The 14,957-nt window shown below is 42.6% G+C and overlaps 2 protein-coding genes across 8 annotated transcripts in view; one reads left to right on the top strand and one right to left on the bottom strand.

The window, feature by feature from the left end:
• The first annotated feature begins 1,933 nt into the window (after nucleotides 1-1,933).
• Nucleotides 1,934-10,289, top strand: LOC147796756 (uncharacterized). Of its 3 annotated transcripts, XM_087146116.1 has the most exons (5): nucleotides 1,934-2,166; nucleotides 2,571-2,708; nucleotides 3,625-3,819; nucleotides 8,155-8,276; nucleotides 9,736-10,289. In XM_087146116.1, exons 1-5 carry the CDS (start codon nucleotides 2,118-2,120, stop codon nucleotides 9,958-9,960), a joined length of 729 nt encoding a protein of 242 aa, XP_087002242.1. In that variant the 5' UTR covers nucleotides 1,934-2,117; the 3' UTR covers nucleotides 9,961-10,289. The 3 variants fall into 3 exon arrangements, with proteins under 3 accessions (XP_087002242.1, XP_087002243.1, XP_087002244.1); XM_087146117.1 differs by lacking the exon at nucleotides 2,571-2,708; XM_087146118.1 differs by lacking the exon at nucleotides 9,736-10,289 and having other exon boundaries at nucleotides 8,155-9,598.
• A 2,112-nt stretch (nucleotides 10,290-12,401) lies between these two features.
• Nucleotides 12,402-14,957, bottom strand: part of LOC110988427 (atrial natriuretic peptide receptor 2-like) — a 60,442-nt gene continuing 57,886 nt past the window's right edge. For all 5 annotated transcript variants that reach the window (XM_087145841.1, XM_087145839.1, XM_087145838.1 and 2 more), the window contains one exon: nucleotides 12,402-14,801. In XM_087145841.1, the coding sequence (XP_087001967.1) occupies nucleotides 14,649-14,801 (153 nt within the window). In that variant the 3' untranslated portion in view covers nucleotides 12,402-14,648. The remainder of the gene's footprint in view (nucleotides 14,802-14,957) is intronic.

Below are 14,957 nucleotides of genomic sequence, written 5' to 3'. Positions count from 1 at the left end.
TAAATCGTTGAAGGCCAAATCGTGTAGGGAAATCAGGTGACAAATGCAGATCTTACCGAACCTTTAGAACAATATGGGCTCTGGAAAATTGTCAAAAATGATTTCGATAACGTGATCATGGGTGGGTGCCTAATCCAAAGTTTCTCTCTGATAATAGCAGTGAAGAAGCTAGGATTTTACTAGTGTGGGGGGGGGACAAAGGGAGCACCAGCATCTTATGGGGGAGGGGCACCAGCGTTCAATGGTGTGGTTTTGGGGGCAAATTATGTTAGCTTTATTCAATGTCTTATATGACTTAAAGGTTTTCATGGTGAAAGAAACTAGATCTATAGTAAAGATTGCGGTAACACCATGTATTTATCTCTTCTTTGAGTATGTGTGGTTCTGAGAAGAACCGGGGAATAACTCGACGTTTGGAACAGTGTACTCTGTCCGTCTTCAGGAGACTGCAGGATTCTAACTGGGAGTGGAACTTATATGGTGTAGAGAGGGATCCAGATGTAGGGATTAGCTCGGTGAGGCGTTAAGGCGGGAACAGTGATGGCGGGAACAATGGATGCTGCACTGGATCCTGGGGCTGCATGCCCTGTGTGTGTGTTTACCGGAGCGTGTCAGTTGGAGTTGACAGTGGGAGAGTGAATAGCTGGGTGCCAAGGGGTATAGAAGACCCATAGGCTGACTGAGGGGGAAAACCTAACTAGGGAGTCCTAGGGTATAGGAGACCCATTGGACTGGGATGTGAGGATGGGGCGCCAGATATCGCTGATGTTGAAGCCGTTGTCTTGGGGAACTGTGTCGTGCTTGATGATTTCCATGGCTTCTCTAATGCGGCGGGGATACCATCGTTCGATGCTGGTGATAAGTTCAGCTTGGCTCCAGTTGATTTGATGGTCTTCAGTGTGGGAGTCCTTAATTATTGATGACTTTTCCAGCTCTCCCTTCCTATCATGGGCTTTGTGCTCGTTGATTTGGGTAGGGAGGTCCCTGCCCGTCTCGCCGATGTACACTTTGCCGCATTGGCAAGGAATTCTGTACACCCCCGGTCTGCGCTGGGGGTCCTGTCGGTCCTTGTGCGAAGTAAGCAGGTGATGCAACTGAAGTGGGGCTGTGTGAAAAACTTTAACACCGTGCTTGTGGAGAATCTGCTGGATGTGGTGGGAGGTGTTGCCTAAGTAGGGGAGGGTAATGGAACTAGGGGCCCTAACTAGTTGGCTTTGGGTATAGGAGACCCTTCGGCCGGGGGTGGATCTGGGATCTTGGGTCTTGACTTGGCTTGGCTTGTATCCGTACGTTGCAGCGCTGCAGTGATGTGGTGGAGTTCTTGACCGAGGAATTCTTTGTCGCAGATGTTGTATGCCCTGCAGACCAGGGCCCGGTTGACGGATGACTTAATCTTGGGGTCGTGGAAGGAAATATTGTGGAGATACCTGTCCGTGTGGGTGGGCTTGCGGTAGACAGTGCGTACTAGGCTGCCGTTCTCCTTTCTGGTCACTTCAACATCAAGAAACGAAATGTTGCCATTACGTTCTTGTTCCATGGTGAATTGGATGCTGCTGTGAAGCCCGCTGAGGTGTTCCAGAAAGAGTTGGAGGTTGTCCTGCCCTTGTTGCCAGAACAGCTACACGACCTGCTTCTCACCTGTGTCAAGTCATCGAGCTTCCGCTGGCGGGACAAATTCTTCGAACAGTCAGCTGGAACCTCCATGGGATCTCCTATACCCCCGGTTCTGGCATTAAAACATTAAACGACAAAACGACACAATAGTTTAAATGCTGAAATGAAAGTAAATAGGCAAAGTTTATACCGATATCATAAAAACCTGCCGGGGTGAAGCATGTCGTAAAATCATATGTGCCTTTTCTAAAAAGGTGTTGATAAGCCAGATCAAAGTCGATCTTGACAAGCAGTAATCTGTGAACTAGTGTACGTAAAACAAGCTTACAAGGATCCCAAAATGCCATATGCAGTATTTTCATGTTAACGTTATAGAGGGCACCACTGCAAGATACAGTTTCTGACGAGTTGACATCAAGTCGTACAGTTTTGCATTGTGTCAAGCATTGAAATTGAATTACCATCCCATGTGATCTGGTAATTGATGGATCTGACTAACTCTAATGGAGGCCGTTCAAATAAAGCCCACAGCGTTACTTTTTCTGATTGGTTGTAAGTATTTGAAGTTAATGCACTTGAGAAAGTTATGTATGTCATAAAAGTGTGTTTCCTTTGCTAGTATTTGCTCCTGTTGCTGTAGCACACCCTGTGGTGTAAATCCTGGCCATATGGTCGAAGGACCAGGATGACAAATCAACAGAATTCTGACATTGCCCGGTCGTGTTAAAATTTGGAAGTGGATACACGGGGTCTGCTGTTCATGGCACGAATTAATATCTTTGGTATGCTTGTAAGGTTACCGTATAATATGAGCCTTGTAGCTTTGCATCAAAACCGCCCATTTTAGCTTCAGCAGAAAGAAACTTTGGAAGCACGTTTATTGAGGCGTAATCATTGGCAAAAAAAGGAAGGCGGTGATCCTCCATTTTCCCTTGAACAACCATTGTCTCCTTCAGTGATCAAGGCCACCGTGTCGTTACCAACGACGCAAGCGCCCCCGTCAGGCAACTGGACCCTGAAGGACTCGGACGGCTACGTCTGCATGCGGATGTCCTTCTCCGCGCAGTGCACGGTCATCGACGGCAGCAGGGCTAGTAATATGAAATAATGTAGCCACAAATTCCCCCGAATGATTTCATGTCACTTGATTTCATGATGCTACCATCAGTTTGACACTACCAAGTTTCTTTTTCCTCTGTTACAAGGAATCCTCCACTCCTCACCCCGAAACGAAGCGGTAAACCGTACCCTAGGCCTATTGGTGTTTTTCATTCTTTCAAAACCCTTATGCTAACATTTTGTTCACGGCATTTGTATCCAGGAAAGAAATGCCACCCCGTCTTTGTTACTCGTAGCCTATCAGTGCAAACCCAAAGTCATTTAGTTCCATTTCCATCCAATCCGACTACCCACCGCTACTTATAAGTGAGGCCTGTTCAGCACAATATAGCTATGGGAGAACTATATATGATGCTAATTATATTTTCGTATGATGCAATACAGTAGGCAATCTTATAAGTGAAGCTAGTAAGTATCACGAAATTTTGCAAACAGAAGGCTCAAACAAGCCTCACTTATAAGTGTGCCTACTGAATTGCATCACACGATAATATATTAGCGTCACAGTTAGCGCAGGGCTCTTTTGCTGCACAGGCCTCGCTTATGAGTAGCGGTGGTTAGTTGGATCGGGTGCCGTTTCGCTTCTTTCTTTAATCAGTTGGCCCTTCAGTGTTTTGATTTACTTTTGAGAATATTAAAGCCCTTGATTTCTGCCACTCGTATCTCCTTGGCAGTACAGTTGTGACTATGGGAAATCCAAATACAGCTGTCCTTTCATTACTCTCTTCAGTGAGGGTAACCAATCCAGAAAAAAAGCGATCGTTTTCACAAGACAATGAAGACATTTTCCGTTCAGAGGATGGGAGAAAAACCCTTATAGATCAATCAGTGTCAGGATTATCTGCAGTTTACCCAGAAACTGTACCTTGATCTTTTTTTTCTCCTATACAGCCGTGAATGTTCACTTGGACCTGACAAAAGCGGTGGTTACCAGCGAATGCGCCTCCCCTTTCCGACACCTCACAATCGACACCAAATTCAGTATTTACGATGACGACTGGAAGCTTCGACTAGCATTCATGAAGGCCTCCAAGACGTACAACTTGACTCGTTTGTTCGTCAGCTGGTATTCATATGCACACGAACGTAAGTATTACATCTACCAATTTCCCTAAAAATGATGATCGACCTTTCCAAGACACTTATTTAAAAGATATTTGACCAAAAAAATGCAAATAAGTTCTTCCTTTTGAATAAAATAGCCAGCCGGCATACACACCATCTCAGAGACAAGTAGGCGTAAAAATGCGATACTTAAACTTATGGCTGTAGGTAAAGTAGTCCGAGAAGGTATTCAGGACAACTACCTGGACAGGCCTGTTGACGTGGGAAAGTCCTACACCTGTAGCAGGCCCCTGAAAGTGGAGTTTAAGAACGCAACCGTGGAGAAAGCGGGCATACATAGTAGTAGGGATAGGAGAGTTCTGGACCACACGCCCTTTTCACCGTTTTCAGCAAAAACCCCTGGGAAGTACATCGACTCAAAAAATCGGGGGAATCCCCTAAAATCTGGAATTCCAGATTTTAACGGTTTGCCCTGGGTACCTCATCGATCCCAAAATCTGGCTCTAAAAATACCGGGTAAATATATACCTTCTGAGCCAAAATCTCTTTCACCCACTCGCGCCGGGGATTTCCACTTCACTGACCTTGAACTTCTGACCCCGGCGCACTTTTCCTGTAAACAACTCGTGACTAGCACCGATCGCACCAGCAATCACTCACAAACAAAAAAAGGGACTTCCCGTCTACTTAAAGCATGGCTCTGTTCAAAGCAAAACACGCTATGTTTACAACCGCCGTAAATAAATGGCCTATATATAAAAATGACAATATGTAAAAAAACATGTCAAGTCAAGTCGTTAGAAAAAATGATATAAATTTTCAAAACCTAATTATAAATAGAGACATGAGCAACCCACAACACCGAACAAAGGCGTTTTTAGAAGATTTTATTAAGCGGTATAACATCCCATTACCGGCACCAAAAACAACCAAAACCCGTAAATCTCACACTAAACCCGAGCTCATTGAAGCTATACGGGCAGATCAAAAACAATTTAGGTACCTCCCGCGTCAGTCATATCGGCAGCTGTTGAAAACGGTACAAAAATATAATATTCCTTTTGCAAACAAAGACAGATATGTCAAACAGGACTTTATTGAAGCGATTAAAGCTTACACTCAGCCCTAGGAAATTGCGGAAGTCGACATTAGAAACGTCAGGCGCTTTCAGGGTAATTTTCGCAATAGGGAATTGATACCTCGTTTCTTTGAATATGACCTCGTGCACTTTTTTTATTTTTACAAAACTTTAATCGAGAAAAAAGCTTTGGAAGAACTAAAAGAAATTGGTTCGTACAAATTGCAAAAAAATATCAAAGTTCAGTTTAGATTCGAAAAACCCGAAAAAAACTTAATTTGGCGTATTCCCCTTTCCGAGCGACAACGATGCAGTCGCAAATAAAGCCGACGTTAAAAACGCACTCACTGAACAGAGGGAAAAACAAATAAAAGAGGTGGAGGCTCATACACAAAAAGCCTCGGGTTGAATCTTTGACAAAGTCAAAGTCGTCTCTTTCTACATCAACGTGGTTAAATATAATCCAGTGGGTTCTTCTTACATTCCGTTGCCTAAAGAATTGGGAGACAAAAAAGCAATCATAAATGTCGAAAATAAAGATCAAGAATGTATCCAATGGGCGTTGCGGGCAGCTTTAAAATTATATTCTGACAACGGCAAAAGCCAGTTGGAAACAAATCCAAAATATAAAATACATGACGAGCGAACTTCGACTTACAGGTCAGAATCAGATGGTTTAAATATTACAAACGTAAGCTTCCAACACCGATTTCACAAATCCCACGTATCGAATCGCAAAATAACTTGGCGATCAATGTGTTTGGTTACACTAAAAAAGACGGTCTTTACATTCTTTACAAAAGCAAGCGCCCAGAACAACCGATCAATTTATTTTATTTCACCCGAGCTGACGAAAATCGCTATTGTTGGATTAAAAACTTTTCTCAGTTGACGAGTGATATCGATCATCACAACGGCCAAAAGCACTGGTGTTTTAATTGCATGTCGCATTTCCAAACGGAAGAAAAGTTAACCAGACACAAAGAAGATTGTCAAGGATTAAACGTTCCCATATGTACGGTCGAGTTGCCCGCCGAAGGCAAAAATATACTCAAGTTTAAAAATTACAAAAATAAACAAGACGCACCTTTTGTCATTTGCGCCGATTTTGAGTCTGTTTTACAAAAACTACCGCCGACAGCGAGCGAAGCGAGCAGAAACAAGCAGAAACAACCAGCTAAATCAACCAACATCTCCCAACCAAACACTCTCAAAACACAGATTCACAAGCCTTGCGGATACTCATACGCGGTTGTCAGATGCAACGGGATTTGTACTAGCCAAAAGACGTACAGGGGTCAAGGACGCGGCTGTAAATTTTGTACGGTCACTTTCTCCGGAAACATAGAAGATCAACGAAACGTTTAAAAATAAAGCGAAGTTGATCTGGTCACCCGAGTTACAAAAAATCTACGAAAATTGTAATCGCTGTTGGATCTGCGAAAAGTTGATAGATCGAGCGAAAGCGACCAGAGGGAGCAACGAGCAGAGCGAGTATCACCGAGCGGAAGAATCTCAATGTCAGTGTGATATTCCAAATGAACCAAAACCAAAATCTGACAAAATTGATTTCTGTCATAAAAATGAAGATGATTTCAGAGAGTGGGTATGTATGACGTGCAAAAAGCCCATCAATAATTTTAAAAAGGTCAGGGATCATTGTCACGTGACGGGGAAGTACCGAGGCCCAGCGCACGCTTGGTGTAATCTCAAGTTAAGAATAGTGGCCAAGCAAACACCCATTCCGACGATCTTACATAATTTAGAAAAATATGATGCACATTTAATCATGCAAGGCGCTCGCAAATTTTACGGAAAATCAATCAAGTTGATCGCTAAAAATACTGAAAATTACATTTCGTTTTCTTTTGGAAAAGGTTTTTAGACTCATTTCATTTCATGGCGGCTTCGCTAGATCGGTTGGTTAAAAATTGTTCACCCGATGATTTTAACTTACTATATGAAAGGTTTCCAAATAACAATCATTTATTGTTGGAAAAAAGGAATTTACCCTTATGAATATATCGATTCCTTTGACCGATTTCAAGAAATAAAACTCCCGCCAGTAGACGCTTTCTATAGCTCTTTGAAGCAGAGAGGAATAACCGAGCAAGAATACGCTCGTGCGGAAACAGTATGGCAAGCCTTTGGCTGTAAAAACCTAGGCGACTACCATGACCTATACGCGGAAACGGACGTGTTATTGCTAGCGGCTGTTTTTGAAAACTTCCGTAAAGTCTGTAAACAACACTACGGCCTTGACCCAGCCAACTATTACACATCACCAGGTCTGTCGTGGGATGCACTCTTAAAGCATTCGGGTATACAATTGGAACTATATGCAAAGGCCAATAATCCAGAACTGCCTGACTACGACCCAAATAAGCCAGAGTCACAGATCATGTACCTAGATGCAAATAATTTATACGGCTGGGCGATGAGCAAATGTCTGCCTGTAGGGGAATTTACCTGGGAAACAGACTTAGAAAAATTTACTTACTATTACATCCAAGAGTTGCGACTAACTGACGACTACGGTTACATGTTTGAGATTACTATGGATTACCCGGAACGTCACCATGACAAACACAATGACTTTCCACTTGCACCCGAAAATATGTCGGTACCGAACGAATGGCTTTCAAGCTATCAACAAAATTTAATTGGCAACGGAGTAGCGAGCGAAGCGAGCACGGTAGACAAACTCGTGGCCACTTTGGACACCAAACGAAAATATGTGTGACATTATCGTACATTGCAAAAATATCTCAAACTCGGGTTGTGGATCAAAGAAGCTCACCGAGTATTGAAATTCCGTCAAAATCCGTGGATGAAGGGTTACATCGATAAAAACACAAAATTGCGCAAATTGGCCAAGTCTGATTTTGAGAAAGACTTTTTCAAATTGATGAATAACTCGGTCTTTGGCAAGACGATGGAAAATGTCAGATATCGACTTGACGGTCATTTATTGAGGGACGTACAAGACGCTGACAAATACAGGAAATTAACATCAAAACGGCATATGGGGTGTTTTTATATATTTCCCCCTATCGAGCGCTATGTTTGTTAGGAATTTCGAAACATTCTTCAATATCCGCCATATTTTTTTCTGACGACAAAAAATGGCTGGGGACAATTCATTCGCCCACCCCAGATCAAAATGTGGGAACAATGCATAACCTCACCCCTTCCAGGGATTTATGCCCGTACACTCAGGCCTGGCCCACACGCACCTCAAAGGGACCATGTTTTATTGTTTTTCTTTGTCTTTGTAGGTGAGGATTGCTCGAAACCTCCTCCGAGCGATGACCAGACTTTAATCATCGCCCTCTCCGTTGTTGGCGGCGTCCTTCTCCTTGCATTTGTCACAGTGGTCGTCGTCGTTGCTTTCTTCCTGGTGCGCAGAAGACGTTACACATCCATTCAGTGATCACACTTAAACATACTCCCGTAGCTAGGTTACAGTATGGAATGGGCTCCATGGGTGTAAATCAAAATTTGTAATGGTACCCTTGAATGCTAATAAACGGCAGAAATACTGTAAGGTCAAGTCTTTTGGGGGTACGACACCACAGGGAATACTTGCCTGGGTTAAAGTTTAATTCAAGGAAAAGAGGGAGAAAACTGTCACTACCAAACATCAGTAGTTTTAACCCAATTTTGGGATGAAAGCCGTCGGTCATTTTCGACTCACCATCTGAAATGGGTTTATATTAATGATTTTTTTATGGAATCAAACCGGAGTTAATTTCAAGTGGCACGACTCGAATTTTAGCGAAGTGCAGTTTTCAACCTCCCTTAGGTTAAAATATTAACTAATGCAATCTTTCACTGTATACTCAAGTGCATGTAACAACTACAGAAGAGCGACAGGCAAACCTCAAAGCCATACACTTAATGCAAACTGTCAACACGTCTGCCCCGTTGAAGAACCAGTTCGTGCATAATTATAACAAGCTGTATCGAAAGTAAGGTTATTCAGTCCAGACATCCATCTATTCCTCATGAAATCCAGTGTTAAATGTTTTTATAATATCGGCCTTCAGTTGCACAGCCATTGATAGCCTCATTATCAATATTTCGAAGGGCGTTGGTCCAGCTGTTCAGCTATGTTCTTTTTAAAGTTGTTGAAGCTCAGAACCGATTAGTCCGTTTATCAGATTTTTGGCAATGTAATTTGGCTAAATAATTGAGTACTCTTTTTGTGGAGACCCACTAAAATGGATTTGCCCCGTTGGACTACATCAAGGAAGTTCATAGAAGCTTTTTTTCGAAAGGGAATATTTTGTTAACCCAGAAGGCTGCCAGAAAAGACGGCCAAATTTGTCTCTAGAAAATAAACATTGCATCGTTTTGTGTAAGATACAGGGCCTTTCATGTTACAGTGCAAATATAAGCGAAAAGCAGTTTGTCACGTATGCAACGAAAACGGAAACAAAGTAGAACCATGGTGTCTAACAAAGTACAAGTAAAACATTGTTTTACGTGGTGTGGTATATCATACTGTGTGAGGACAAGGTCCAACAGTCAAGTTGGTTGCTTGGGACTTCAGCGAGCGTGTTGTGCTGTGAAAATATCGAATAAGCTTTAAAGATGAACCGTGTTCAGAGTGAAAGGCTTCACAGTCTAGTTTTTTTCCCCATTTGATGCCCCTATCCGTCTTGTGCGATAAGGGAGAATCAAAGAAACCGCCATTCCCCCCCCCCCGAACAAAAAAGGCATTGGGGAAGACGTACGCTTTCCCAGTTTTTTTTCTATGAATCTTCCATTAAACAGTTCACATGATACTTTCAATTGTTCTTCAAACTTTACACTTTTGGAGCAGCTAACATAGATTATATGACATATTTTCACAGAATTTACACTCCAAGGTCGGAAGAGAATGGAAAGAAATGAAAGACAGTCGCTGTTTATGTTTTGCTGCAACCGCCTATGAGCTTCGAAGTGAAACAGGAGAGAGGGCAGATTTTTCCTTGCAACGGACGCTCCTTTGGTCGGAACTGACAAAGAAAAAATTGACAAAGAGTGCAAATAAACTCTCCCCTTTGAATATGAAAGAACAAAATAGTCACACGGTCTAGATACCATCTAAGAGATAAATGGGCATCAAAAATGCAGTATTCTGATACTTAAAATTGTGGCTGCAGGTGAAGTAGTCCGAGAAGGTATTCAGGACAACTACCTACTGAGACAGGCCTGTTAACGTGGAAAAGTCCTACACTTACACCCTGGTGCGTCATACGTCAATGGAACCCCACTATTGTTGAGTCATTTGGGTTTTTGATTCCCAGGGGCGGATCCAGGGGATGCACCCCTCCTTTCACCCAAAATAGGTACATAAATAAACAAATAAAAAGAAGAAGGAGGGGATTGAGATAGAGAGAGAGAGAGAGAGAGAGAGAGAGAGAGAGAGAGAGAGAGAGAGAGAGAGAGAGAGAGAAGAGAGAGAGAGAGAGAGAGAGAGAGAGAGAGAGAGAGAGAGAGAGAGAGAGACTTTAATAGGAGGGGTCAAACTGCCTGTAGTATCACCACAGAGCGCATCGAATACAAAATGGCCCCAGACCGCACGCCGTACGAGCATTTTACCGTTACTGTTTTAGTTCACGCCCCCCTCCTTGGGAAAATCCTGGATCCGCCCCTGATTCCATACCTTCAGTGTGCACACCAAGTAGCACTGCCGGGGTGGGGGTTTAAGGAGGTGTGCCTGTGCGTCCTCATATAGGCCTATTGTTTCCCCTTGATGTTACCATGGATGGGGAGATTTACACTAGAAGCTTTTGGCGCGGACACTTTCCCTCTTCACGCAAAGGGCGGTGAATAATATTTTTATTGGCACTCCGTGTTGTCACGTTGGCTGTGCAATGTTTGAATCAGAAATTGAATGAAGAGCTCCCACCAACTTTTCTTTGCTCTTCATCCCTTCCACAAAAAAATCCAGCGAGTTTGTTACTGCTCATGACGACAAAGTGTGCAAAAGATGTTCCTGCCCAAAATAGGGGATTGAAGAATCCAACTTTAACCGAGACATTCAAGATCCTTTCCCAATCTTTTTCAAAATATTTCCGGGCAGAAAAATTTCGATGAAAAAGCGAAGATCGTGTAATGCAGTTTTTTTCCATGTCAGAGAGCGCCCTTGAGACTATAATGCTCAAAAACCTGCAAATTTCAACAGCTTGAGAACACTCGGGATGCAAGGCCAATGTAATAACTAAATGACTTTGGGATCGATTGCATACAGTACCGAAACCTGAGTCCCTGGAGCTAGCGGAAGTGGTTGTGTTCCAGGTACCACCACACTTCCATTCAAGGGTGATTATTCTGGGAATGTAGCAAACTATATCGAAAAACGAACTCATACTGAACAAACTTCGTGCAGCGATAAGCACCACATTGAACTTGAAGTTGACTCACAGTGACAAACGAACGGGCAAGGTGCGTTGCGTGCGCACACTAGCTCGATCGTGGTTCGAAAGGTGAGCAACCAACCCAACCAAACCGGCTAACTGCAGCTTGAAATGACACGGGGCATCTATCCACCCAGAGCAGAAACACCCCCCTCATCGGTTGAAAGAGCCATGTTGGTCGGGAGTGTTCATTTTGTTGGTAGCAATGCAACTGCAACGCTTGCATTTCATAGAAATATTAAAAGGCTGCGTAGCACTGTGAACAAGCGATGTGCAGTTACTACCGAAAGGAGCCTCAACTGCAGGTTGCTAGGAAAATTGCGCCTCCCTTGGTCCAGCTCGGAACCCATAGTTTTGGCTGTAGTCTTTTTAATGAAAGTCATTCGTAATTTGAAGCCACAGTCAGGTATATCGGAAAAAGCCCAAAATTCGTGTGAATGTGCACAGCCCAAGGCCCAGACCATATATGCCTCGTCTTCTTTTTACGTGGATTTGAATGGTTTACATATAGTACTCACGGGGTCTACTATACTAGCGTCAGCCGATATCATTGTTAATATTAGGTGAACACTTTCCTACTTTGTTTTTCCAGTGATACGCAGCTAGCAACCCCTGTTTGGTTTGAAATTATTTTGAGAAAGTTCTTAATTCATCTCTCGCAGAGTAGATTCGGTCTACTTCTTCCCCTTTCCTAAACCAGTTCCCCTTTTCTCTCTTTCTAATCCGTTTGTCTATTCACCTGCCTTCGTGTTGATCTTAACTGCCTTTCTATGCGTGCATTCCAATTTTACAATATTTAGCTTTAGGAACTTGTTCTGGTAGTGGGATTTCATTATGAAGGAGCGTCTTTGAATACTGTAGAAGTGTCAGTGTTTATAGAAGGGTAAAAGTTTAACCAAATAGAGGGACAATTTTGGATGACTTCCCTGCTTTCCCTCATTAACCCTAACAGTCCTCAATCCTCCAACAGGTGAAGGATTGATGACTGTTAGGGTTAATTAAATAAAAAAGTCGATGCATTAAGATCGTAAAGCAAATGAACACATCCATCTTTCTCAATACTTCGTACATATTAAACATTTTAAGCTAATTGATTTATATCATCAATGACACTCAAGAAGGTTTTTAAGTTCATCAATTTAATGACTATAATCAAATAAGCATGGGAAATGTTTCCTCGAAGAAGAAAGGAGTGGGATGTAATCTGTAGGGCGGAATATGAATTAAAACCCGTGTGGCGTTAGCGCGTTGTCTTCCCTTTGTTACAGTATGTTCCAGCCATATTTATAATGGGCCTATAGGTCTTTACTCCGTGCTCCGGCAAATATTAATTTTGGGGCTCACAGAAAGGACATACTTATACAAACATAATGTAAGTATTGAAGTGTTGTTTAATTATTGACAAAATGTCCTCTGCTGCAGCACATCTAATAAATCTGTTTTCTGTTCAGTTTAGAATACAAATTACCATGTCGTTAATTTATATCTATACAGTATTGAAATTCTTAAAAAAAAACACAGGCTTAACTTCACCACAGATTATTTTTATTGATTCAGTTAGCAAAGTTACAAATTTTATTTAATTTAGAAATTCTAGAACACGAATTGCGAAAATCATTGCACACCGCCAAATGTAAGACCTACTGCGGCATAAATAGAGGTTATGCGTTAATGCGTCCTCAGACGGCAAGAGTTTTGTATCACTCGATTATGCTCGAGTAAACGTTTTGTACATTAAAATTAAAATAGCAAAAACAGCCTCTGAGACCCCATGGAGACGCCAAAATGCATAACCTCTATAACTGAAAGATTATCAACTCTTTTGGAAAGTCATGCTAAATGAAGTTCTTTGTAATATTGCACGAGTCCATAAAACATATATCGACAAAAGTGCCCTGAGTGTGTGTGTGTGCATAATGTGTCATAACTTGCAATATTTAATGTACATTTTTATGATACAGAAATATATCACCAATGACTGTACACAAACAGAAGTACTTTCCTCGTGTTTGGTAAAATGCTACTAATGAACAAAATTACAACAATTCACGAAGGAATTGCATTCATGGCATCAACCACGTGAATCCACTTCAAGATATTTTGTTGCCATTTTCCGTGAACGGTAAACGTGTATGTGTTGGGCTCTTCTTCTTAAAGGTGAACACAATTAGGGACCGTTAGAAATGGTACGCGTACAAGTTACACGTGCGCCTTGAGGAAGTGCTTAATCATCATTTGGCGTAATTACTTTATCCGAAACTTACTTTATCTCGTACATGTCATCTCAAGATATTCGTGTACGCATACGTCCAGTTTTGAAATAACCGCTCAGACTAATGATACAAGTCTCACAATCTAGTTAGTACAAGCCACACCATTTTGTACCGGTAGCGTTGGGGTGTTTGTTTGTTTGTTTGTTTGTTTGTTTGTTTGCTTTACACTGTAGCCTTGGAGTTTTCGCTCTGGTGATGATAATTTCATTGAGCAAAAACAATGGCCCTTTACCAAACCCGAGCACCAGTTTGCAAGAGACCCGTGGAAGTCTCTGGCACGTGACGTCGGAATGGACGAAAATGCAGGTTGGGCGCATGCTCTTCAAAAAAGAGGAGCTCAGCGCATGGTCCAGAAGCCGCAAATCTCGATGGTCGATAAACTACTGACGAGACAAAAACCATGATGATGATGATGATGAGCCTAGTATTTTGGTCACGTGAGGTAAAGTTTGGTTTGTTCACGTTTTGCATTGCGTAGGCATACCACTCTTCCTAGCGGAGTTCTCACGACATTTAACGGCAGCTAAAGCATTGCGATAACGAGATGTCTGCTAATTTTAATGACAGTGTATTGAGACCCATTGGACTTTCTTAACACAGGCGATATTTGTTTCCGCCCCCACGTTAAATCCAATGCGCTCGTATTCGTACTCAGCACTAGTCTCTTTTCAAGTGCGAATTAGCATCACCACAGCAGAAAACCCTAGGATACGGTGTAAATAAAAATACGCGTACCGGTAATGGTCCTTAATACAATCTCATGATGGAAAACAGTAAAAGGGATTTTTTCGCAAATGGCTTTCCGCAGTACGGGCGTTACAGTGAGGAATCACACGTGTTAGTGGTGACAGCCAATAAACCGCCAATACAACCCTGCAAGAGATCGTGTGCTTAGCGGCATCAAAATTTGATGCCGAGTCCAAGTTCCAACTATGATTTTCCTATAACGAGGCACAACCCGTGCAAGCCGTGTCAGATGTCACCGAGGATCATGCTCTATTTGATTGTCAATCTTGAAGAAGTCGTCGAAAGTTTCGCAGCCTTGGAATACCGCACCGTGGTTCAAAACCACAGTTCCTCCACTGCAAATCCTCAAGTCTCCGTTGGGCTGGAGGTGACCGTCCCTGGGAGTTCATCCGTCTGATCGCTGTGGTCAGTGGGGCTGGCGGCCAGGCACAGGTCGGGGAGGTCAAAGTCGACTTTCTCCTTGCCAACCAGCCAATAGGTCGTCATGGGAGCTTTCCCCTGTAAAAGTACACGCCACACTGTCACTGTGAATCGTGGCTAAGTGCTAAACATCAGTAAGAGAGAAGAAAAAGAGGAAAAAACAAAAGAAACAAAACAGAACAAGTTGCCTCCGGATATTGGCTTCAACCAGGAACAACGCGTGGTCATGAATAA

This window comes from Acanthaster planci, linkage group LG14 (assembly GCF_054643075.1).
Source record: "Acanthaster planci isolate LZ-2023a linkage group LG14, COTS_SCS, whole genome shotgun sequence".
Lineage (NCBI taxonomy): Eukaryota > Metazoa > Echinodermata > Asteroidea > Valvatida > Acanthasteridae > Acanthaster > Acanthaster planci.
The sequence above is the reverse complement of the archived record's forward strand: the minus strand, read 5'-3'. Positions and strand labels throughout refer to the sequence as shown.

What these genes read in the sequence shown, in the direction of transcription:
- LOC147796756 (XM_087146116.1), top strand. Translation starts at nt 2,118, where the DNA reads ATGGAGGCCGTTCAAATAAAGCCCACAGCGTTACTTTTTCTGATTGGT. An exon ending in GTTACTTTTTCTGATTGGTT is followed by an intron (nt 2,167 to 2,570) that starts GTAAGTATTTGA and finishes TGTCTCCTTCAG; the next exon opens with TGATCAAGGCCACCGTGTCG. An exon ending in GTATTCATATGCACACGAAC is followed by an intron (nt 3,820 to 8,154) that starts GTAAGTATTACA and finishes TTGTCTTTGTAG; the next exon opens with GTGAGGATTGCTCGAAACCT.